Source organism: Eutrigla gurnardus (assembly GCF_963514095.1).
Source record: "Eutrigla gurnardus genome assembly, chromosome: 5".
NCBI classification, from domain to species: Eukaryota; Metazoa; Chordata; class Actinopteri; order Perciformes; family Triglidae; genus Eutrigla; species Eutrigla gurnardus.
The window spans coordinates 7,988,440-8,014,153 of NC_139919.1; the positions used below are offsets into that span (position 1 = coordinate 7,988,440).

Below are 25,714 nucleotides of genomic sequence, written 5' to 3' on the forward strand. Positions count from 1 at the left end.
TGAGGAAGAAGATAAAACCGAGAGCGCAGCCATGTTGACTCACACAGCCCCACCCTCCTAAATCCAATCTGATTTAATTGAATTTAATGTGAATGTGACAAGGGAGTTCTGGGATGATTAGAGACTTGAGTTCCTGAATAACTGAACCACAGGAAAACATCATGAAAACTGCAAATTCTTTTTACAGTGGAAAATAACTTGATTTCTAAATTAAATCTAACGTCTAAAGCAAAGAACACTGACGGGGGTGAGCTACATCTTTGGCCCTCAGAGGCGGTCACAGTAGTAGAGAGACCAGACCAAACTATGTGTATAAATATATGAACCGGAGACGGTCTCTGGTACAAACAATCAAATCACTGCTGTATTTATGTCTTATGACCTCATTTGGAGTGTTAATGAAGCAGCTATACTGTTAGCATAGAATACCTCCAATCAATAAGAACTCCATTCAGAAAACAAGCATTTTAAAAGTTGTTTGCTTGATTTCTTGCAGACAGACCAAACAAAGCAGGTCTTGAAACGTTTTTACAAAGCAGCATCATTATGGAGTTATTTTTGTTTTTTTCCAGTTATTGCAGTTAACGGCTGTAGTAAATAGACTGATGTGTGTATTTCCTGGTGTATGGGGGATTAGTGGTTATTTCAGCAATGATGGATGAGACCTGGTTGGTATCTACATGGAGGGAAACCCACCCTACTATTGGGAATAAACACACGGTCAAACCAACGCTTTGGTGTGAAAATAGCGTTTGAGATCGGCTTGGGCCAGTTTAAACATTTTCAAACCGGTCTGATACGAAGCCAAAGACCGGACTGTTATACCGACCTTTCCCACTAGGCTCGCACTTGCCAAAATTTATTTTATAGCAGGCCCTCCCGAGAGATACATTCGTTTTTTTAACAGAAGATTGCACCGTAATCACGGAAAGGAGAGTCAAAAATATGCCGTTATCGTACTGTATCTAAATAACATGCTTTGTGGCGTAACGCTGCAACGGTGTCACTTTTTACCAAAACATCCCGGGTTCACGGAAAGAGAGAGACGGATACGGCGACGCCGCTAATGACAGACACATTGGATTTAATGCCGTGACGCCATCGGCACAGTTCGCTGATGTTTCAACCGGTTTGTGCATAAATTAAAGCGGTTTAGCCCGTACACAGAACCGAACCGGTGAAACCGGATATCGGCCCAACTCTAGTTTTGGAGATATGGAATTTTGGTTTGATTTCTCGTTTCCTGTTTACTACCCAAATCAGAGTATAGCTGTAGTGGGAAAAGCCCCTGAAGTCTTACTTGTTATTTTGGGCTCTATAAATAAAATTGACTTGATTAGAAAATTAAAACACGAGACACAAGTTAAATATTGAAAAACAAGAAGCACATGTTTTGAACTAAGTCCTTTATCTTTCAGAATCTTAACCAAATGCATTTAGTTACTAAACATAAACCCACCACAACCACAGAAGGTGTCAAATTAGAAGAACAAACAGGAAATATGATTTGGAGGAAACACGGACGGTACATTCCTGAGGTTGGTCTAATGTTTTAATTATAGAAAACAAATGTGAAATCTATGATCAAATATGTTGGAAAGGCAGCAAATAAAAACACTGCAGTCATTAAAAAAAAATCAGACAGATGTTTTACTGCACGTGTGCTCCTGTAATTATCTGGAAGGAAAGGAAATTCCTCTTTTCAGGATGTGTGTGATTTAGAGTTGTTCTTTCTCTCAGGTGTTTGACAGCCAACAGCTGAAGGTGAGTTTACCTGTGAAATCGTAGAAACATTTGGGGTCCTTGTGAAGACGTGAATAAACCCAGAATGCATTGTTAGAAACAGGGAATGAAAGGCAGAACAACGTGAGGGGATGGTGATTAGAATGATTGGAGACTTTTTGTTATGGCAGGTGAGAGCTTTAGTGCAGCTGGATCAGTGTGTGGATACAAGATACTGAGGGCCAGACGCCGCCTCCCCCCCTCCCCCCTCCCCCCTCCTCCCGTCTGGGAGGTGGAGCTGAGCGGAGTCAGGTAGCAGCTTGTGAATGGGAGGGTTTGTGGAAAAAGACTTGAGCAGCGTCTGACACAAAGAGGGCATTTAGAGAGAGAGGGGCCACATCTGGGTGGAAACTGAAATACCAACCAATTAACCACAACACCTTATCCTCACTGTGTGTGTGTGTGTGTGTGTGTGTGTGTGTGTGTGTGTGTGTGTGTGTGTGTGTGTGTGTGTGTGTGTGTGTGTGTGTGTGTGTGTGTGTGTGTGTGTGTGTGTCATCAAGTTTCACTGCCCCATGCTGCATTTAAACTCTTTGTTATTGTATTTGTGTTCGACCTGTTTCACTTTTAAAACTTTAATTTTTCTGACTCAGCTTATATCATATCAGTCTTAGACATTCTGATATAAAGGGATCACATTATAAACATGCGTTATTTTACAATCTGTCAACATTTATAATATTCTAATGAGCCTTGACTCTAGTTGTAATGCTTTTGATAATAATACTATTATTATTAGTAATAGTACTATTATTAGTATTATAGTAGTATTATTATCGTGCCGGCTGCATCAAGTGTATTTACTCAAGTACTGTACGTACTGGCCCCACGATATTCTCACCATACTTTAGTAACCATGACCAACGCTCATCTTTATTTTGACCAAGTTCATGCCAATCCCGCTGAAAGAAAACAGTCAGGACGATTTAGTGAAAAGCAATTGTTACCAAAAGGGTTTTGCGATATTAATAGTTATACAATAAAATATTGATGTAGGGATACAATGCTGTCACACAAAATATTGCGAAACTAGATTATTTCCCGTGCCAGCCCTAGAACATACAACCTCTTTAGAGGAACTTCGGCTTCATTATATTTACTATATACTACAGTATATCCTTTATTCTTCTCCTCCACTACATCTCACACATTAATATTGTACTTTTTACTGCTCTACATTTATCCGACGGGTTTAGTTATCAACTTTTCCAGATTTAGATTAATATTACATAATATAGACTTTCTTGATCTCCAGAGGGACGAGCTACCCAGCAGGATATAAAGTCATTAAATCAAGCTCCACTTTTACCAGCTGCAACAATGAAGTGATAAACACATTAATGTAGGCAAGGCACGATATGAATATTTCATATCATGATAATCATGGCTTAGATGATCTCAATTCACTGATCCTATCCAGATAATCATCAAAACATGCTGGAAACTCTTAAAATGTCACCTTAACATCCTGCTGTCGCTTGTGTTAAGAAACAAATATTTGTATTGCTTTACGTCGCAGACTCTCCTTTCCTTTTAGTGAGAAACAAATCATCTTAAATAAGACGATCATACACCTCCCTGCCTCCCCATCACTCTGCTACCATGACAACGAGCTTAACAGCTTAGTTGTGTCACTCATTAATGAAAATTCATCACAATTGACTTATTATGAGTGTTTTTATTTGCAATCCACGAAAAAAGTATATATCTTGCCATTATTGTATCAATGATTATAATACAATAATATTTGAATAAGGAGTACTTTGACTTTTGGTACTTTAAGTATATTTTGATTTACATGAAACTTAAATCATACTTCTACTTAAAACAGAGTATTTCTGCACTATGGTACTACTCGTTTTACTTGGACTGTCCGGATATCTCCTCCACCACTGGTGATCATCCAACATATAATAAAATCCACCAAACACATAAAGCAGCATGAACCTGGGACACAGAACCAGAACAACTCGTTTTTTAGTGAATCAAACGGAGACTGTAAAGACGGTGGTGAACTAATATAGTCCCTCAGGGTCTCAGTTATGTGCTTTATAAATAGATAATGCAGCCACACACACACACACACACACACACACACACACACACACACACACACACACACACACACACACACACACACACACACACACACACACACACACACACACACACACACACACACATACACACACACACACACACACACACTGTTGATTCTCAGTCTCACATACCAACACTAGACTCTCACACACTTTCTCAGGAACTCCATCAGCCACGCAGCTGTTCTCCCTGCTGAGGTGACATCATTTAAGTCATAACAACTGTTGCTCCGCCCCTTCCCTCCCTCTGCCATTGAAACAAGGAGGCAGGCAGGGAGGAGACGAGGTGAGGATGTAGGGAAGGAGAGGTTTGCAGCAAGGAATGAAGTAAGGATGGCAGGAAGGATGGAGCAAGGTAATGGTTGCCATGTAACCTAAGAAAATAACAACAAACTTCCAAAACTAGCAGTACTACAACTTCAATTCATTGACTGTGCAACCAAAAATATAAACATCAGACATACACAGCCAGTCTGGAGTATTTCTACACTATGTTACTACTACTTTTACTGGATGAGAGTACTGGCTCCACCTGGATTTGATAAAATGGGGGGAATGTTGCCATGTTACGTAAATATATTTATACATTTATTGTCATGTGCACAACAGTTGTTGGCATGAAAGTCTTAGATCTCAGACTCCCCCCAACAGTGTCCATTAAATATGTAGAAAAATAAAAAAACGGATTAAAAAAAGAGCGTGACATATAAAAGTAGTGCAGATGATGAAATGTAGGGAAAACATGCTATATAAAAGAAACAATGAATGAAATGTGACGTACTTGATATATGGCTCAAAGAGGGGATAACAACCACAGCCCCTTCTCGACTAAGGCTCTGAGAAAACAGCTGATCTCTGTATGTCTGCATAAGACGTGAATGTGGTCTACAGCTTTGAAGCCTCGGATTTGGCATGTTGACCATCGCCATCTTGTTTGTTTTTGGAACTATGGCTGAACAATTCACCAAAATGTATAGACGTTGCAATATAATCTACTGCAATTTTACAATCGCAGGGAGCAATATGTGGTAAAGGTGAAACCTCAAAATAGCATTTTAAATGCAATGTGAATGTAAAATGAAAGTATATTCTGCTATTATAAATGTTAACGGCCTCCAGGTTTGAGTGTGTCTAATATTACTGAGCCTGTTCAACATGTGTCCTCTCAGCTCTCAGTGTGTGTTTATGTGGTTTCATGTTTCATCGGTTGTTATTATTATCAACAACAGCTTCACCTCAGTCTATTTTCCATTATGTCATTTCTAGTATTTATAATTGTATTTATGCACAGAGAAACAAAATTGGCAAAAGGAAATGACAGCTACGTCACAAATCAACTGTCCAACCAGAGCAGAGCATTTCAATTGCAGTGAAATGCTCTGCTAGGTAGATATTGGTGATAAAAACCTCAAGTTTTTTTTTTTTTAATTCTTAAAATAACTGGAACATCGTGACATGATAGCACAAAGTACATAAGTTGTGAAACCAATAGACATGGAATGGCAGGAGACAAAAAAAGAAATTTCACTTATTCTAAAGCTTAAGTACATTTCATGGCAAAGGAATGCAGAAACCACAGGTGATCCCTGAGGGATTCCTTTTTATTAACGTGTTAAGTTTGTGACATACAAGTTTTAAAGGAGTCATCACCCGGAAATCGCAATTTCTCTTGTTAAAACATGCATATCTGTGTTTGACCTCAGTTGAAACTTGCCTGAAAGGCTGGAGTTTGAAAGTGGCGCCGTTTTTTCGCTTCTGCTCTTTTTCCGAACAGGAATAGCACACAAGGGTGTGCATTCCTAAAGCACGAGATTTTGATTCTGCGCCTTCGGTGACGTCACCGTGGCGGCTACTTGCATAAGCCCACCCCTCTTTCACCACCCAACCCCGCCCCGTCCGCTACCTGAAATCGCCGAAGCGCCGCCATTATGTTTTGGAGTCTGCATGCAGGCAAGCCCCCCCGGCTCTGTCCTTCCTGCGGCGAATCAACGCGCGCCTCATTACATATTATACAATGCACATCCGGACCAGTCAAAACCTCGCGCGTAATCTCGCGTGATAAAATCGCGGTACGAAAAAGGGTCAGAACAAGCTCAATGTTTGATTAAATTTTTTTTTTTTTTTCTAATAAGTTTTACGAATTGATCCAAAGCGATCCAAGGGGGGCTGGATACGTATAAAACCAGGTGATGACTCCTTTAAGCACTGCAGTGACAGTCGCTTGAGTCTGATTTTTACTGAAGTCCAAATAGATTTCCGGTGATTATTTTAAATTTTGCGCTACATGCAAAACTAGATAATAAAGTGTCACTTTTATATTTGTACATATTGTATTTCTATTTCAAGCACAGTACTGGAGGGGCAACACAACATTTTACTACACAATGTAGAGATGCTGCTCAAGATGTTGTCTGTGGTCCCCCAGAGGTCTACGATAGTAGCTCACATTAGTCCAGAGACCAGACCAGACTATGTGGAGGAACCAGAGACTGTCTGTGGTCCCCCAGAGGTCTACGATTGTAGCTCACATTAGTCCAGAGACCAGACCAGACTATGTGGAGAAACCAGAGACTCTCTGTGGTCCCCCAGAGGTCTACGATAGTAGCTCACATTAGTCCAGAGACCAGACCAGACTATGTGGAGGAACCAGAGACTGTCTGTGGTCCCCCAGAGGTCTACGATAGTAGCTCACATTAGTCCAGAGACCAGACCAGACTATGTGGAGAAACCAGAGACTCTCTGTGGTCCAAACAACAAGGTCTCTGCTGTATTTATGTCTAGATGACCTTAGTTGGAGTGTTGATGGAGCAGCTACAGTGTTAGCATAGCCTAGCTCTGATGACGCCAGACTCCATTCAGAAAACAAGCATTTTAAAAGTTGTTAGCTTGTACCTAACAAAGCATGACTTCAGACTTTTTACTCATCCCCATCATTATGGACTTATTCCAGCATTTATTGACAAATCTATTTATTTACAGACATCATGTTGGTTGACGGCACAATTAAAACGGGATCAAACTAATTATTTGTCTCTATCCGTTGACTACCGGACATATCTTTTAAAAAATAAGGTCCCCTGGTGATACAAAAGAAGCGGGACTTAGCCCTCTAAAAATTTGAAAAATGAAACACGTTAATATATTTTTCTTCATGATGATGATTAATAATTAAAACATCCACCAACATCATCTGGATGATGGATTCAGTCCTGCACCATCAATACACGGTGATGGCAGATGGTCGCCTGAGAGGAAACACAGATACCTGAAACTCAGAGAGATTTAAACAACTAATGTAATGAAAGTGATTCACATTCACACACACTGCACATTTGCCTGGACTCTCATTACTCATCTCCAGTAATCGAGAGAGCCAGGCTGAACACACACGCACACACACACACACACACACACACACACACACACACACACACACACACACACACACACACACACACACACACAGTGTTTCTGGTAGACAGATGGTTCACTCTGTGTGAGGAAGCTGATCTGATTCCCCGTCACCTCCTCCTCCTCTCTAAATACGAGCCAGTTTGTCTCTGTGCTTCTCATCTTGTTTCTGTTTCCTCGTTTTTATGGTTGGAATAAATATTCCTCTCATCTGTCTTCAGATACTTTCCAGATTTCTAAATGAATGAATCCTCTTTACTGTCATGGGGAAATATTTCACTCAAGTTAATACGCTTTTCTTTTTAATGGACAGCAGAAATTACAGATAATAAGTTGTTAAGAAAAAGAGATGGTTTACCCTTAAAATGAGAAATGCATAGTTTTCCCTTCACTGTAGTTTAATTATCTAAGGTATTTTGATGTGAATTGCCGAGTGTCTGCCTGCTCTCCAACATAATTCAACTGGATGGCCCTCGGCTTGTCGTGGCTAAAACGATGAAAATACACTTGAAAGACTCAACCACAATGTCTCTTTCCAGAAATCACAACAGTCTCACGGCACTTCATGAAATCGTCTTGAGATAGAAATCTACTGATTTGTGTACATTGACATCAATTTCCATTTCTTCCACACTAATGTGTGAATGTGGATGAAATATTATTTATGTTTGCACCATCAGTCGGGACGACACTATACTAGAAGATGAATGTTAGGTTTAAACAACAAAGGTTAGAAAAACATCATGGTTTGGCTTAAAAAGGGTGTGTAGATTTCGGTTTAGGGACATGGAGTAGAACCCCAGTGTTATGATTGAAAGTCCTGTGTGGTAGGGTCTAACCCCCCATCATAAGTAGTCTTCCATATTATTTAATACTGCATCACTAGCTGACATTTCATAGTCATGTCGATGCGTTTAATTCATGTGTCCACCATGAAAAAACATCCCAGTTAACTTTCCATTGGCATCGTTTTCAAATCATGACCTGAACAAAATCCATAGACTTTGTTGTGAGCAGCTGGAGGACAAGAGTGTCTGGTTCGGGAACCTTAGATATGTGTCTCTGCTCTTTGCTGATGATGTGGTTCTGTTGCCTTCATCTGATCAAGTGTGAAGTGGTCGGGAGTCAGTACCTCCATGTCTGAGGCCATTGTCGGAAAACCTTGGACTGTGCCCTCCTGGTTGGGAGTGAGTCGCAGTCGCGGTCTTGTCATGGTCACCAGCGACGGTGTGGCGTCAGCAGTGATGGAGGCGTTGTACCGGGCAGATCCTACCGGGTTCTGACCCTTAGCATGAGCTTCAGTAGTGACTGTAAGAATAGATGTAGAGTAGAGATGCTCCTTTATGTCCAAAGGGACCAATTGAGGTGGTTCAACTCCCTTTAGAGATTTTCCGGTCATGTCCAACTGGCAGTTGGCCCCGGGGCAGACTGGAGGGACTATATATCTGGTCTGGCATGAGAACGCCTCAGGGTTCTCTAGGAAGAGCTAGAAAACGTTGCTGTGGAGAGAGACATCTGGAGAACCCTGCTAAAACTGCTGTCCCCATGACCCAGATAAGAAGACGAGAAGGACCACTTAGAAGCATATTTAGTTTTTACTTCTGTAGATTTTTAATGCACTGTAAGAGAGAATGACTCTGGAAACACTGTGGAAGGTTGTTTAACTTTACTAGTATAAATAAAAATAAATTTTCCTTAAAATATTAACGTTTTAGTAAGAAATAATAAGAAAATATTTTAAATTCACAATGCAACCAAACAGAATCACCCAGCCAACGTTTAATATTCTGATAAATTACTTCAATGCTCTTCAGTTCGTTTACGTTTTAATTCATTTAGATGTGAATCAGCTCCAAATGGCAGAAAAACTAAGTGTGAGTGTGCTCGAAAAGAAGCAGAACGGGAGGTCAAAGGTCACGTCCAAAGACAAAAAAAATCTCTCACACACACACACACACACACACACACACACACACACACACACACACACACACACACAGTCACATGCTGAAGGCAGTGGGTCACATGTTGTCCTCCTGATACCTCTGGCACAAACACAGTGCCCACACTCACACACACACACACACACACACACACACACACACACACACACACACACACACACACACACACACACACACACACACACACACACACACACACACACACACACATGCACAGCTTAGTTAACATATCACAATGTCAGCACATTGCCTCAGACCAAACACTCATCAGCACTGTTACTACAGAGTGTGTTTCTGAGGTTAACGGTAGTTCAGACTTGCTTCCCATTTTGTGTCGACTGCAGATAAACCTTGAAACATTATCGCCATTTAGGTGAATGCATCTTCTCATATTCAATCTTTATCCTAGTTTGACCCAGTGTCCTCAGACACAGCATACTGGGACTTAGATCGGGGACTTCCCAGCGTGTCCAACCCTGTCTACTACAAAATGAAGTTCCCATACGACTAGACTACACTCTCAGTTACAATTCCAGGGAAGGCTATTTATTTCCAGACTGAATGCTTCCAATTTTAAACAGTTTTTGCCTCCTTGTACCAAAGCAGCTGAAACTGAAATCCCTTTGACTTCCTCAGTGGACAGATTGATCTCCCTGAAGTCTAACTGACTTGGTGTTATACCATGATGATTAACTGTTCCCTTCATTCGTTTCAGCAGTGTATATATATTATACTATAGTATCATAATTATTGATGCATTAATGTGTTTAGGTACACACGGAGTGAAGCCATGTTGCGTCTGCAGCAGGAAACCAAGTGAAACCGTGTCGTGAGTCCTTTAGATGGTTTCTGTTGTGTGTCTGAGTGCAACCCGACCTCCCAGAGCTCCCATCAAATATTCATGAAGCTCCTTTCACAGCGTCTTGGACTCTCCAGGAAACACACACACACACACACACACGTGTGTGTGTGTCAACATTATTATCCCATTACATTACTGTAAAGCTGAATATTATTTGAGTGCATCCCTATTTCACTGAATATTATGTTCCATAACAAATGATGGAACAATAATGCCTCATGATGATAACATTTAAACTTTATTGATAATACTCAGAGTATCTAATCGGTCATTAACATTTATGAGAGTTAATCCTCTGGGGAGTAAACACATCACCTTGTTTTTGGGATTAATACAGTATTTAAGTAATCTGGGCTCAGAGGTAGAGCAGGGCGATGAGGAGAAAATCCAATGACATGATATTTTTAATCAGATACCTTGAAATCGATGATGTCACAATATTTGTAGGATGACCATCGGTGCTTTCCAGACGGTCACCTCCGGTTGTGAAAAGTGAAGCCAATTCACTTTCACTTCATGAAACTTCATTCAAATAGTAGGGCAACGACCACAATGCCGACATGGATGGTTAAGAAACCATAATCTACAAACGGGTGACGTCACAGTGATTGCTTCACCTTCAGACAGTCTGTGGTGCTTTCACAAAATATTTACATAATGAGATTTTTGGTAAATAATCCTCAACGATTTGGACATAAAACCTAAGTGGGTAAAATGAAATAATAGAAGATTTATAATTTAAAACCGGGAAAAGAAACATTTGTGTCATACTTCATGATATCCAGTCTCATATCACCACATCCATAATATTGACATTTATTGCCCAAAAGCTACTCAGAGGAACAATAGGTTTGAATGTCTGAAAGAGCTAGTGCTTCTTTTACAGCCAGCAAACTGAACAAGAAACAGGAGGTTTGGGTAAAAATTAACTCCAGTCATTTGGCGACGGATTTAGTTCAACACACACACAGCAGTAACAGCTCGTACCATGACAACAGCCTGCAGGAGTGTGCGTGTATTGTCGGGGGTAACGAGGCTAACTAACCCCCCCGAGACAAGGTCAGCAGTCAAGGTCACAGACAGACCAGCCTCCTGCAGGCTACCATCATTTAAACATTCACACATCAGGATTGTTTCACCAACAAGACTCAAACCACAACGACACACTTACACACACGTCCTCACAGGCATGAGGGCTGCACGCTTACAACCACCATACAAGGTTCATATATTGTCTTGTGCAACAGGGTTGCACAACCAAATGCAATCTGTAGTCTCCTTTTTGCTCCATAAGAAAATATACACAAAAAAACAAAATGGTATTATATTATACTCATCAAGATTATTCAATCATTTAAAAAGGGTGATACATTTAATATCGTCCTTATTGTTGGTTTTTGCAATATTAATGTTGCACATGTTCAGATCATCATCAATCATGGTGGATTGAAGAAGACTTAAAACTAGAGATTGAGACCATAAACTATGTGTACAATGTAGGGATGCAAATTATCAAGTAATTCATTAATTGATAGTTGTTTCATCTTATCGATCGATGATCGATTAATTGATAAGCGGCAATTCTTCTAGCTAGCTGAATTTCCCTCTGAATAGGTTCTATCTACAGTATACGTAACATCAAATGCTATCTTCCTTATGATATGAAGAAAATGCAAATCATATTTTGAATTATTTTATTTTAATGCATCAATTTGGTGAATTTTGAGAACCGAAATATGACATAAATAACTGATCAATTTCTTACAAACTGCTGGTACTGATCCAAATGTTGACATACTAAATGGGGTTGAGGAGTTTAAGCATTCAAGAAAAGATGAAAACAAAAATGACTAAAACACAGTGCAGAGCCTTTATACTATTAGTTTATTATGACTGTTATTATTATTATTAATATAAGCGGGTGACTATTCCTCAGCCTTCCTTGGTGTTTTGATCTCGTTCACATACGTCGCCACTCGCCCATCTCTGAGCGACAGCTGTCAATGAATGTGAATGTGTTCTAGCGGAATGTGGTCAGGACAGGCGATGCGATGTGGGCGGGACGGAGAGAAAATAATGTAACTTTCTGCGAGGCGAGTGAAGCGAGTACCAATCGAGTACCAATCGGAATGTAGAATAGAGATGATTGACAGTTGACGTCAACAGAGAGTTCCACAGAGAGTTGCGGCTTGAACTCGCCATCGGCGGCAGTTAATTTTTTTTGCCAGCGAGTAGAATTCAGCGGGAAAGCGAGGGGTGACGGCCGGGTAGCGACGTATGTGAACGGGGCTATACGCACCGTCAAACTCGCCAGCTGAGGGGGGGTCGGTGCGGGGGACGCCTCGCCATGGCAACGGGGGAAACAGAACGTTGATGAGCCAAACCAGCTGCGAGGATTCCCCCTTAAAATAAGCGCTGCTGCCCTCCTGTTTAGGCCTATCATTAGAGCCGCTAGTTAAGTCCATTTGCCTTGATGAAATAATTTTGGGTGAACATTGAGACTATGGCGGCCGAAATTAGACTACGGCGGTGCACCATAGTCTCGTCAATGTATGGGAAACACCACTTCTCGTTTGTCTTGTTGTTGTCGTTAGAGACCTGCTTTGCTTGTGTTCGCGCATGTGCGTCAAGTAGGCCTACGTCTGCCGTCAAGCGCACCCTCACGTGGACTGGCGGGGAATTACGGGTTCAAAACGCAATTAATTGCAATTAATTTATTTTAATCGAGTAATTTCTTATCGACAATTAATTGTTTGCATCCCTAGTACAATGTTTATTGAGATAATAAATCAAGAGAGAAGTAGAATAGACTTCTATACAATCAGACTACTTTTTACAACCAGATCAGTCGCCCCCTGATGGCCAGTAGAGGGAATGCGAGTTTAAGGCATTTCAGAATTGTCTTCCCTTTTCAGACCTGGAGATTGCCGCCTGGTCACTACAGCTGCAATAAAATAATATATATAAAGTTTCTCACAGGTGCAGCAGCTCCCTAAAAGTGAAGACAAAACATCGCCCCCTAGTGGTGGGTTAGGGTTAGGTGCTTGATTTGATACACAGCTGCGTCAAACATCCTTCATAAAAGACCAGATCTGAAAGCAAAATGAGTAAAGCTCTCAGGAGGAAGTTGGTTTCCTCAGAACAGATGTGATCGATGATTTAACAGCAATGAGGCTTTCCGCCTGCTGTGCTTTCAAAATAAAAGTCCAAACAGAGGCATCACAATGCACCTCAGGGCCTATAGAGGAGTCTGAGGGCCAGTTCCCGTGGAGACGACGACAGCCAACCTTCAATTATAGGTGTGAAATTATTTTACTACATGTTGTTGTCTAATTATTGATCAACTAAAAAGAACTATAGACCAATATCTGTTTCCGTAAAGCCAGCAGGTCTGGACTGAAACAACTGGTGTATTAATGAGCCTATCAGCAGAAGATTAGTCATTAACAATGTCGTATTCTGGTTCTTACATCTGCTGTGTTTCTTTGTTTTCTATCACTTGGAACTGAACTGTCTTTAGCTTATTCACAGAAAACCAGACTTTTGAAGACGCCACCTTGGACATTTTATTGTTGATGAAAACAATCGTCACACCAGGGGAAACTGCCAGCAGCAGTTTCAGAACAAAGCAGAAAGGCATGCGGATATATTCATGGTCCCCTGAGGATGAATGCTTGGGATTTTGGTGACCTTCATGTTGCATCACAATTAGGACAAAATTCCCAATTGCACAGAACACAATAAAATCTTTTGGCAGACTGAAATGACATTTCCTCAGTAGAAGAATGTATTTATTTAGACGTTATATGTGCTGGTGTGACAGCAGGAGATCTAACTTGTTTTTATTTGTTCTACTATTTAATTGTTACATAGATACATGTTTCAACGCCTGATTGTAGTCTGGCGGCCGTGTCGGCTCATAGAGAGAATGTTCAGTGTTTTGGGGGTGAAACCCAGGTCTCTGGGCCAAGTCACGACAAGACTTTCTGACTCTATAATCACCTAATCCGACATAGTGACCATCATACCCACGCTAACATCATGTAGTCTGAACCAGGAATAAGTCAGAGGCCTGTAGGGGGCGCTAGCAGAAGTTTAGACTCTTCTTCTGCTTCTGTCTTTTATTATTTCACCTTGTTTATTTCTCATATTAATCTGCTACAATTATTACATTTTATTTGAATGGATTCATTTTCCAGTAGGCTGATCAAAGACGACAGCTGAACGAATTAGTGTGTAATACCACACACACACACACACACACACATATACACATATACACAAACAAACACACACAAACACAAACACACACACATACAGACAAACACACACAAACAAACACACACACAGAGAAATACACACAAACACACACACAGACACAGACACACACACACACACACACACACAAACTGTCTCTTGATTTGAACCGGATCTCCTTCTCTGTCCGATGCTCGTTCTCACACACAGGATGAGGAACATAATAAAAAAGGAGGAGGAGATGAAAGAAGAAAGGTGAAAGAAAAGGATTAAGATGAGAGGAGGGAAGAGAGAAAAGAGGAGGAATGCATGACTGAGAGAGAGGACAGAAACCATCAAAGCAGAGTTCAAAAAAGAAGAGAAGAAGAAGAAAATGCAAAAATACCACTAGCGTGTGTGTGTTCGTGTGTGTGTGTTCGTGTGTGTGTGTCTGTGTGTCTGTGTGTGTGTGTGTCTGTGTGTGTGTGTGTGTGTCTGTGTGTGTGTGTGTGTGTGTCTGTGTGTCTGTGTGTGTGTGTCTGTCTGTGTGTGTGTGTGTGTCTGTGTGTTTGTGTGTGTGTGTGTGTGTGTGTGTGTGTGTGTGTGTGTCTGTGTGTTTGTGTGTGTGTGTGTGTGTGTGTGTGTGTGTCTGGGTGTGTGTCTGTGTGTGTGTGTGTGTGTGTGTGTGTGTGTGTGTGTGTGTGTGTGTGTTTGTGTGTGTGTGTGTGTGTGGTATTACACACTAATTCCTTCAGCTGTCGTCTTTGATCAGCCTACTGGAAAATGAATCCATTCAAATAAAATGTAATAATTGTAGCAGATTAATATGAGAAATAAACAAGGTGAAATAATAAAAGACAGAAGCAGAAGAAGAGTCTAAACTTCTGCTAGCGCCCCCTACAGGCCTCTGACTTATTCCTGGTTCAGACTACATGAACCAGGAATAAGTCAGAGGCCTGTAATGCGCGTGTGTACATTAGATTAATGATCTTAAATAATAGTAACAGCAAGAGATTTAACAGCCAATCAGAGGGCTGGATTAAAAAGGTCTTGACCTGTGACCTCACACCTCTGTTAACATGACATCACTGCTGCGGCCACAGAGGCATGCATAAATCAAACGCACCTTCTGTCTGCAGCTTCACTGACTGAACTAATTTACCCAGAGTGCTACGACTCTCTCTCTCTCTCCCCCCCTTCCTGGTTAACTGCCATCAGAGTGGGAATCAATCACAGCTCTGCAGCAGAAACACATCTTCGTCCAGCAAGGATGGAGAGGAGCATCATGGGAGGGAACGCTGAGGTGTGTGTGTGTGTGTGTGTGTGTGTGTGTGTGTGTGTGTGTGTGTGTGTGTGTGTGTGTGTGTGTGTGTGTGTGTGTGTGTGTCATTGGGAAGACGGATGAGTCACTGTCATGTCTGATTCCTCTGAACTTTTGATGTAATCACAGATTAGAGCAATGAAAGCATGCATGGTTCCTCACAGCATATACAGTAGTACTCTGCAGTACTCTGTTGTACTTTATAGTAACGCATGGTAGTAGTATTTAATTGAAAAATTCTCCAAGATCATAGCTGTCTAACCAACCTGGTTGTAGTCAACTCATCTTCCATTCAAACGCCGGAGAAATGTGTAAAATCAACGTTCAGTCTGAAACGATGACAAAACTGCTTCAAACTGTGAGTCGTCCTCCTCATTTCTGTGATGAAACATTTTGCTGGCGGTGCTGATTTTCATCAGCAACTTCCACAGTTTAGTTTCTATTTCAGTTTCGGTCTTTGATTCTCAGATTATAATCTGGATTCCCCCAGGTTTCGGCTTGTTTCTACAACATGAAATTTAATAAAACTGTTTCCAGGTCTACTTTGATACGCTACATGAATGCAAATCTTTGGATTATTATGGACAGTTCACCCTTTGCTTTAAACACTGTGCAGCTCTTTTCATTTCACATAGTTTTCATAGATTATCTATGTACATTTCTATTTAATATTCATGACCTTTGCAGTATTTGACGTATGTGAAAACCTGACTGTTGTCGAGGTTTCAGTGTTTCTTTCTCTCCTGTTAAAAAGCAGTTTAAGACAAACATTCCCAGAAACAACAAATCTCAGCTCTGTTTCCCCAACAGATGACTGCAACATGTGCATGTTTCCTCTCTATGTTGAAATGTCAGGGCTCGGTGATGTGGCATTCAGGGGCGGTGGGGAAGAGTAAAGGTTACTTTTTTGAAGGATGCAAGGTGAGTTTGGTGGTTGTGATCTCATCTAAGACTCTAAACTGGAGCTTCATTTCTTCTGGATTTGATTTTTGCATGAAACATTTCCACACAGATTCAATAGAATGCAATAAAAATAAACATTAAATGTTTTATATGCTGCATTTCTGGGACCAATATCTAAAAACCTGTATGCACTTTGAAATAACAAATGTATGTGTAGAAATCTATTGTAAACTGAAACTTCTGAAATCAGAAAATAGAAAATTGGGAAATATTGAGACGTGCATCTTAACCACACAAAGTCTCATTGTCCTGATATCCAGTTTATGATCTGTGAGGCAGAACCGCAGTAAACAGATGAGAGACTGGAACGATGAACGGACGAGTCTGAACACGTCTGACAGACGCGTCTGACACACTTCTGCTCTGAAATGTAAATATGACTAAAGATGGACACAAGTATGACTCATCAGCAATACAAGTGTAAGTGATGCAGCGGTGCAAGTCGTCTCCTACAAAACCTGGTTCCCATACAACTAAACTACACTGCTGTTTTCAGGGAAACATATGGTTTCTGTACCGAATAGTCGCAGTCTAAAACAGTTTGAAACAGTTTGACACAGTTGGTTAGGCAACAAAGCTACTTGGTCAGGTTTAGTAGAAAACATCATGGTTTGACTTGAAATTATTTTAAGATTGAATCACAACAAAACTAACTACTGGCATCGGTCTCCTGAGTGAAAGTCCTGTGTTTGTTTGCTGGACTTCCACGGATTCGTTTGAAACTTATTTGTGATTCAATCAAGATCAAACCTGATCCACGACTAGATATGTTTCCCTTGAAGCCTGATTCACAATGCAGTTTGGTTGTGTGGGGACGTATCGTCGTTTGGTTCTCAGTCGTCTAAGAGTTCCTCAGTCTATTCGTTGTTTTTGATGCTTTATTCATGAGTAATCACATATTTCCAAGGAACTTATGAAAAGTTACGTATGAGTCTGGTAAACACAAGATTTGAAGTGGTGCTCTGTGTTAGTTGACACAATCGTATGCGTGTTAGATGATTCATGTTTGCTTTGGTCGAGGACGGCCCTAATGTTTTACATGATTTATGTTTTGTGTTTAAAAACTAAAATCTTTCCCTCTGAAAAATGGCACTTAAGTAGAAGTACATGTAACGTTGCATGCGTTGCTTACATTGTACTGTACTGGAGCGCTCATTATTAATTGTATCATTAATAAAGATCATATTTATTCATGATTCATTCAGTTGCAGTAAAATGCATACATTTTTCATACATTATATTATTTATTATTTTAAATTATATTCATAATGAATTTCATTTATATAGCACATTAACAACAAATGAAATGTCACTTCACACATTCAGGGTGAAAAGAATCATAATATATTATATATGTCATTACAATATATAACATTTTAAGTGTGAAGAAAAATAATTCAAGTACATTTAATTAAAGCAGGATTCTTATTACTTACAATAGGGTGTTTCTGCATGATGTACTGCTTTAATTTAAGTTGTGAGTATTTCTTCATTTATTGCTGCTGGACTTGGTTTCAACTAATTATTATTTTCTCAGTTGATCTATGAGTTGTTTGGTCTATAAAATATCAGAAAATGAAAAATGCCGATCAGAAGTGTCTTTTGTTGTCCACAAACCAAAGATATGGAGTTTAGAAGGGTTAAGAAACCAGAACACATTTAAGAAGCTGGAACCAGAGAATGTTCTCTTCTTTTTCTTAAAGAACTACTCAAACCAATTAATCAAATATCAGAATATGTGGCAATTCATTTACTCGTTGAATCGATTGCCAATTTGTACCCAAATCCTCTACATCTCTGCTAAATATCAGCAACATCATTCCTTTTCTGAACAATTGATCAAGCAGTGAGAACAAACAGGTTGACGAGCCGTAAATCGTCCCAGAAAGAGGGACGTGATGAGAGAGAACGGAGAACAAAATGGCGAAATTCCAAATGTAAATGGAGGTGAGTGTTTCTGAGTTCATGCTGGAGTCCACAAGCAGAGGAGATCAGAGTCTCCTGCATGCAAAGGGTTTGTTTGTTTTGTCTCGCAACAGGGCCACAATGTGTGATGCAGCTGCGTTCATAAACTGTAAAGGTCCTCTGAGGGACGCCGCTGCTTTACCCAGCAGCTTTCTGAATCGATCTGCAGAGGTAATGAGGTTCCACGCCAGCGTCTGCCATGAGAACTTCTGCAGGTGTGATATGATCGATCATGATTATCAGCACCTCACCACTCATTTTCTCTGTGAGCCTCTCTGAGTCCATGAAGGGAGCTAAATCATTGCAGATTTGATTATTTTATTAGCAACATTGCCTCCAGATTCCCCCCTACTGGTGTGTAGTGTGTTTAAAATCAAGCGCTCCCCTTATAAAGCTGCTGAGCCTCCAGACCGTTAGTGTTTCTCAGTCTAACTTTATGTAAACTAGAACAAAACCCCCTCTCTCATCTGGCACCAAATGTATCACAAACCAAGCGCCCCTTTTTCCTCAGGAGACGCATCTTCTCCACCTGCCCGCCAAAAACACGGCGAGCACAGCAGACCGGGACCCCAGGCGTCATCTGCTCCACAGCAGCTGTACGCCGCTCCCCTGCTGTGTGATGAATCACAAAACAAGCACTCCTTTTTTAAGCTGTGTTTCTGCAGCAGGCAATTATTCAAAACGAACAGCTGCATGAATCTGCTCTTCCTCATCCATCCCACCACTTCCACCTCCACTCTTAGGCCTGTAAGGAGTCTCAAACCAAGCGCTCCCTTGGATCCGACAGCTGAGCCTGCAGCTCTTCAGAGGGGGAAACACACACACACACACACACACACACACACACACACACACACACACAAACTTACCTTGTTCCTGCATCACCGCTTCATGCAAAACAGCTGAACACTGCAACAAAACAATGTAAACCTCCCTGCCAACCCCGTTACACACCATAAACCAAGCGCTCCCTTATTCCTGGGACAGCCGAAAGTGCAGATTACCTGTGTGTTAACCTCCTCACTTTCTGCCCTCTTCCAGGCCTGTTATGGGTCGTAAATTAAAACGTGCCATTTTGCTCAAGGGTCACTTCACCTGACTGAGTGTAAACTCACCCACAACTCAGTATCACATCAAAAACCAAGCGCTCCCCTACTCTCCTCTGGAGCAGCTGCAGACACTCCATCCCCAGCAGCCACTCTCCTCTGGCAGACATGCATCACAAACCAAGTGCTCTCCTTATCTTTCAAGTCCAAAACTACTTCAACATCCTCACTTCTTTTCAACAGACTGCTGGAAATCTGGAGATGTCTCTTCCGTCACCTCCCTCCAAGCCTGTAAGGCATCACTAACCAAGCGCTCCCTTTATCACGCTTGGAGCTGCTCATGCTGCTGTCCGTCCACAGTCAGAAGTTTGTGTAAAAGACAGCTGCATGCTGCAATGCCTCCCCTCATCTTATGCATTTAGCATCCTCTCTCCTTGCGGCGCAACAAACCAAGTGCTCCCTTGATGACATCATGACCTGGAGCTTTCCTTTCATGTACAGCGGCTTTGCTTTGTTCAAAGTGTAACTGGAAAAAATAAATAAACAACCCCACCTCTCTGGTCTCTCCATCTCCCGTATCTGGCATGTATTTCCAACACAAAACAAGCGCCCCCTTGATCACCCTTAATGAAACGGAGCACCCCTTCACATGCAATTAATTTATCCTTCTGTACAACACAAAAAATCATCCTCTCACACCTATGCATGTAACGCATTGCAAACCAAGCGCTCCCTTTAGCTGCCTTCACATCCAATGGCATTGCAAAAAAGGATTGGCTGACTTTGGCTATCCGAGATAAAGTGTTGTCGCGTGGGGAAACTAGCCCACCAAGTCCATGGTTTCAGGTTAAATCCTTTTATTCATGCTTAACAAGATTGACAAGCTGTCACTTTGTCTAAATAGGTGTGGTTCCATTATAGTTGTATAATTATCATCCAGAACTCTTCTCTACATTGTGGGGCACCACAAACCAAGCGCTCCTCTGAGTACTGAAATCAAACCACAACCTTAATGACCTCAGAAGAGTTTACTTTTCTGCAACAAGTACCAACAAGCTGCAGCCAAATCAAAGCCCCCCCCCTTCGACATCTTGACCCACTCGGCTGCCATGCACTGCATCACAAACCATGTTTGCTTCCCCCTCCAAGCACATGAAGCATCATGTTCCTCTGCGTCTGCAAAGTGGAGATGCTACAAAATGAAGCCAACCCCTCCTCATTTTCTTGACTTGGCCACCTTAGCTGGGCTCAGGGTCAAACCAAGCGCTCCCTTCTAAACCTCAAGAGCAGCACCTTCCCTTGTACCAACCTTTTGTGTTTTTCATCCTGCACCCGTGACAAAGTGGCATTGAACCAACTTCCATCTGGACACCCAGCTGGCAAACAAACCAAGCGCTCCTCTGATTACCTCATAGAGGAGCTTCCACTCACACACAGCCACATTTTATTCTTTATTCTATCAAAGTACAAAGTGAATCTGCAACTAAATCAAGCCCACCCATCCTCTCTTCTTCTCTGTCTAGACCCTTGCGTATTAGCTGTGGCAGATCACAAATCAAGCGCTCCCTTCAGTACCTCAGTTGACATTTCTCATGTGTTTGTTTTTTACTGAAACAAAAATCAAACCAACCATCTCCATACAGACACCCTCCTCTTCCTCCAGTTGGCATGTCATGAATCACAAATCAAGTGCTCCCTTAATAACCTCACGGGTGGAGCTTCACCTGCACAAACATCTTGTGTTTTTCTCTGCAACAAAATCCATCCACCAACATCCCCATATCCCCCTCCATATAAATCCTCTCCTCATTGGTGGTATGTAATGCATAACAAACCAAGCGCTCCCCTGATTACCTTCAGATGCATGGGATCATTTATAGAAAGCACAAGGTGCAGTTGCCATAAAATCAAACAAACCCTTCCTCTCTTCTTCTCCATCTAGACCTTCTCTTCTTAGCTGTGGATCACAGATCAAGCTCTCCCTTCAGTATGTCAAGCCCCCCCCCCCCCCCCCCCCCCAAAATCTCCTTCTCCATGTCTTTCCTCCAATTAGACCCTCTCCCCTTAGCTGGCATGTAAAGCATCACAAACCAAGCACTCCCTTCAGTACCTCAGGAGTCACACGTCTTGTGTTTTTCTCTGCAACAACATCGGCCAACATCCCCACATCCTCTCCACCGAGACCCTCCCCTCGTTGCTGGCATGTGATGCGTGACAAACCAAGCGCTCCCCTGGTTACCTCATAAAGTGGAGCTTCCTCTCACTTGCACGGTACCATGTATAGAAAGCAACGTGGAGTTGCCACCAAGTCAAAATAACCCTTCCCCTCTTCTTCTGCATCAGAATCAGCTTTATTGGCCAAGTCAGTGTGAACACACAAGGATTTTGACTCCTTGACTCAATACACACACACACACACACACACACACACACACACACACACACACACACATAGATGTACATAGACATACAACTAAAACATCTGAATAAATAAAAGCACTTCACTACTATGACTACTATCTAGACCTTCTCCTGCTGTGGTGCATCACAAATCAAGCACTCCCTTCACTACCTCACTGCTGGAGCTTCACATGCACAAGCATCTTGTGTATCTCTGCAACAAAACCAGCCAACCTCCCCCTATCTCCTTCTCCTTGTCTCTCCTCCAATTAGACCCTCTCCCCTTAGCTGACACGTAAAACATCACAAATCAAGCGCTCCCTTCTCTACCTCAACGCTCACACCATGTGTTATTTCTGCAACAGAAATCGAACCAAGCCCCCTTCATGTAGACCCTCTCCTCTTAGCTGGCATGTGGTGCATCACAAACCGAGCGCCCCCTTTTACCTCCAGACCGTCTGAAGCCCGCAGCCCTCCTCACACCAGCACCAACACCACCACGTCGCTTTCTGCAACATGCACAACACAAAGCGGAGCTGCAACAACATACAAGCCGACCTCTGTGTGACGAGCCCCGCTCTTCACACCGGCGTGTGCAGCGTGACACTCACCAACACACCGGGACGCACCGGGATCGGGTCTTACCTCTGGAGCTGCTGAAGGCGGTGTACCAGGACAGGGAGACCAGCCCGCACAGCCCGAACAACAAGACCGTCAGGAAGGAGACATTTCGGAGCCTCATCTCCGGAGCCCCGGGAGCATGTCCGCACCGAGAGGGGGGAGGAGAGGGACTGGCGGAGGGAGGGATGGAGGGAGGGAGGGAGGGAGTGAGGGGGAGGCAGGTAGAGAGGTAGAGAGAGAGAGAGAGAGAGAGAGAGAGAGAGAGAGAGAGAGAGAGAGAGAGAGACGGTGTGAGGCGGAGACAGAGACGGGCGAAGCTGTTGCCGTCTGAGCAGCGGCAGCGAGACTGAAGGGAGAGAGACAGAGGGAGACAGAGAGAGGGAGGGGAGGAGACACAAACAGGTAGAGAGACACTGGGAGAGAGGGAGGAGAGAGAGAGAAAGTGAAAATGTGCTGAAAAGATACATAGAGCCAGATTCTAAAATTAATCTCACGAGACAGCAAATTCAATAGAGGATAGATTAGGAACAAAATGATTTGAGTTAAGAAATCAAGACGAATAAATGAGTAAAATAATTATTTATTTGGTTTAAGATGATTCCATTGTTAATGTAAGTCTTGTTATTATGTTGCTTGTGTTGAAGTGCGTTTGATTTGTTTGTCGTTACAGATGTGAAAGAGCAACAAATAAAAGTTCTGCTCCACCAATCATGTCTTGTGTTTCTGCTTGGCTATTCGCTAAGCCCCGCCCCCTCGGTTACCGTTGCTACGGCAGTTAATAGAGAGTTGTAAAGTTAGAAATAGTGACACAAAAGGGGCGTTTCATTTCAACTCTCATGCCTCTCTGCTGTAAATTGGTCACTGCTGTTGAGGTCTGACTGACAGAATGCAGGTTTAGAAATAATAAGAGGCTGTATATTAGTGATGAAGTCTTACAAGGCTTTTCTTTTTTTGTGCTTCAAACTTAACTTAAACATATCTGAGACCAGATAGAAACCAGCTGACCCTTTGAATCTCATATTTTTGCCAAATAGCTGTTTAACCCTGTAAGTTAACGGAAATATTTTACTCTTACTTACTTTTATATTTCACTATTATTATATACATAAAAAATGTGTTTGAGCTCATTCAAACACGGTCGTTTTTTTACAATAAACCTTAGTTAGGTTATGGACAAGGCGTGAGACTGTCCGTCTCAATGTCTCACCCTCAGACAGAGAAACAAGTTGAACTATTCCTTTAACCAATCAACTCAAAAACAATCTAATTCTGGATTTTCTGGGGGTTCAAAATATTTAATAGCAAATAATAAATCATCTTCATGTCACGGATTTGACAAATGACACATCCGATTGTTTCCCATCATCCTCTGCTGCTTTCATTCGTTCTGCATTCTCTTTGTTTTTAAACTTTAATCATGAGAACAGCTGTTGTTTCCTTTATTTGACTTTATTGACATGTTTTTCTTCCCTGCCAGTGTTGTGTGCGATTAAAAAGTAATAAAGAAAGGAGTTTTTCTTCTGTTTTCAGTCAGTGTTTAATGTGAATTCAGTCATAACTGTGTTCAGGTCAGCTGATCAACTTAAAGGTCAGATTTATTCATTCTTGGCAGTTTACAGAGAATCCAGGCATGTTGAATGCAGCCTGCATCTCCACCTGGTGGTCAGAAAGAAAACAGCCTGAGTTCAAAGCAAAGTTAAATCTGAGCATTTTAACTGATAAATACAGAAAAACATCAGTTTTGGATTCACTATGAGTCAGTCAGTCAATACGTTTTGCCTCACAGTGTTAGATAACATGATGATAACATGATATGATATCTATTGACGTCGGTCAGAGCAGACTCCATCTGCTGAGGAAGCTGCAGGGGGCATTCCTGACCACTTTCTATGACTCTGTGGTGGCATCAGCCATTTTCTATGGTGTAGTCTGCTGGAGCAGCAGCATCTCGGCAGCAGACAGGAAGAGACTTGACAAACTTATCAAGGAGGCCAGCTCCATCCTGGGATGCCCTCTTGACCCCGTGCAGGTGGTGGGAGAGAGCAGGATGATGGACAAGCTGTCATCGCTGCTGGTGAAGGAGTCCCACCCCCTGCAGGTCACTATCACCACACTGGTCAGCTCCTTCAGTGATAGACTGATACACCCCAAGTGTGTGAAGGAGAGGTATCGCAGGTCCTTCCTTCCTGCTGCTGTCAGACTCTACAATCAGCACTGCTCCCAATAGACCTCATTCTGCACTCTATATTGTAAATAAAAACAAATTCACTGCTGTTCATTTATGTACAATATCATGTTTATATACAAGTCTATTCTATTTCTTACCTTTTTAAATTATATGTTCATTTTTATATTGTTATTATTATTGTGTTTTGGTTTATTTTTTTGTAACATTCTGTCCTTTGGCTGCTGTGGCAAACAAATTTCCCCGTTGAGGGACAATAAAGGAATTCTGGTTCTGGTTCCCAACCTGCAGAACAAATCCAAAACATACTTTCTGCAACACAAAGGCAATTATTTTCTGAAATTTCTCGTTGCTTTTAAATAGTGATCACACTCTAGTTAACTGGAAATCGAGCTCCATCTATAGGGCTGAGGAGGTAGTGGTTCATTATTTTCAATTATTTTAATAATTCTAAAAATCATAATGGCAAGAAACAACTATTGAATAATAATAATGCAGGGTTAAGGACGTCATGGTTCTTAAATTACTTTATGAGTATTAATAAAAATGATAATAATGATAATAATAATAATAATAATAATAATAATAATAATAATAATAATAATCCATCCATCCACCCATTGTCTACCGCTTATCCTGTATTCAGGGTCGCGGGGGGGCTGGAGCCCTGGACAGGATGCCAGTCTGTCACAGGGCCGACATGTAGAGACAGACAACCATTCACACTCATGTAATACTCTGATAAATATCAGATGTATTTATTTCATTGTTTTCATGGGAATAAGTTACAGATAAAACAGCAGTCGTAATGGTGAGGTTAAAAGTTACATAAATAATAATTTGATATTTAAATGATTTA

General features: G+C 41.6%; 1 protein-coding gene across 1 annotated transcript in view; it reads right to left on the bottom strand.

Annotated features, from left to right (window-relative positions):
* The window catches only part of mgat4b (alpha-1,3-mannosyl-glycoprotein 4-beta-N-acetylglucosaminyltransferase B), an 86,536-nt gene extending 63,654 nt beyond the window's left edge, over positions 1 to 22,882 (bottom strand). Inside the window, exon 1 of the mRNA XM_084010057.1 lies at positions 22,695 to 22,882. Within this exon, the coding sequence (XP_083866183.1) occupies positions 22,695 to 22,791 (97 nt within the window). The 5' untranslated portion in view covers positions 22,792 to 22,882. The remainder of the gene's footprint in view (positions 1 to 22,694) is intronic.
* Between the last annotated feature and the right edge of the window lie 2,832 nt (positions 22,883 to 25,714).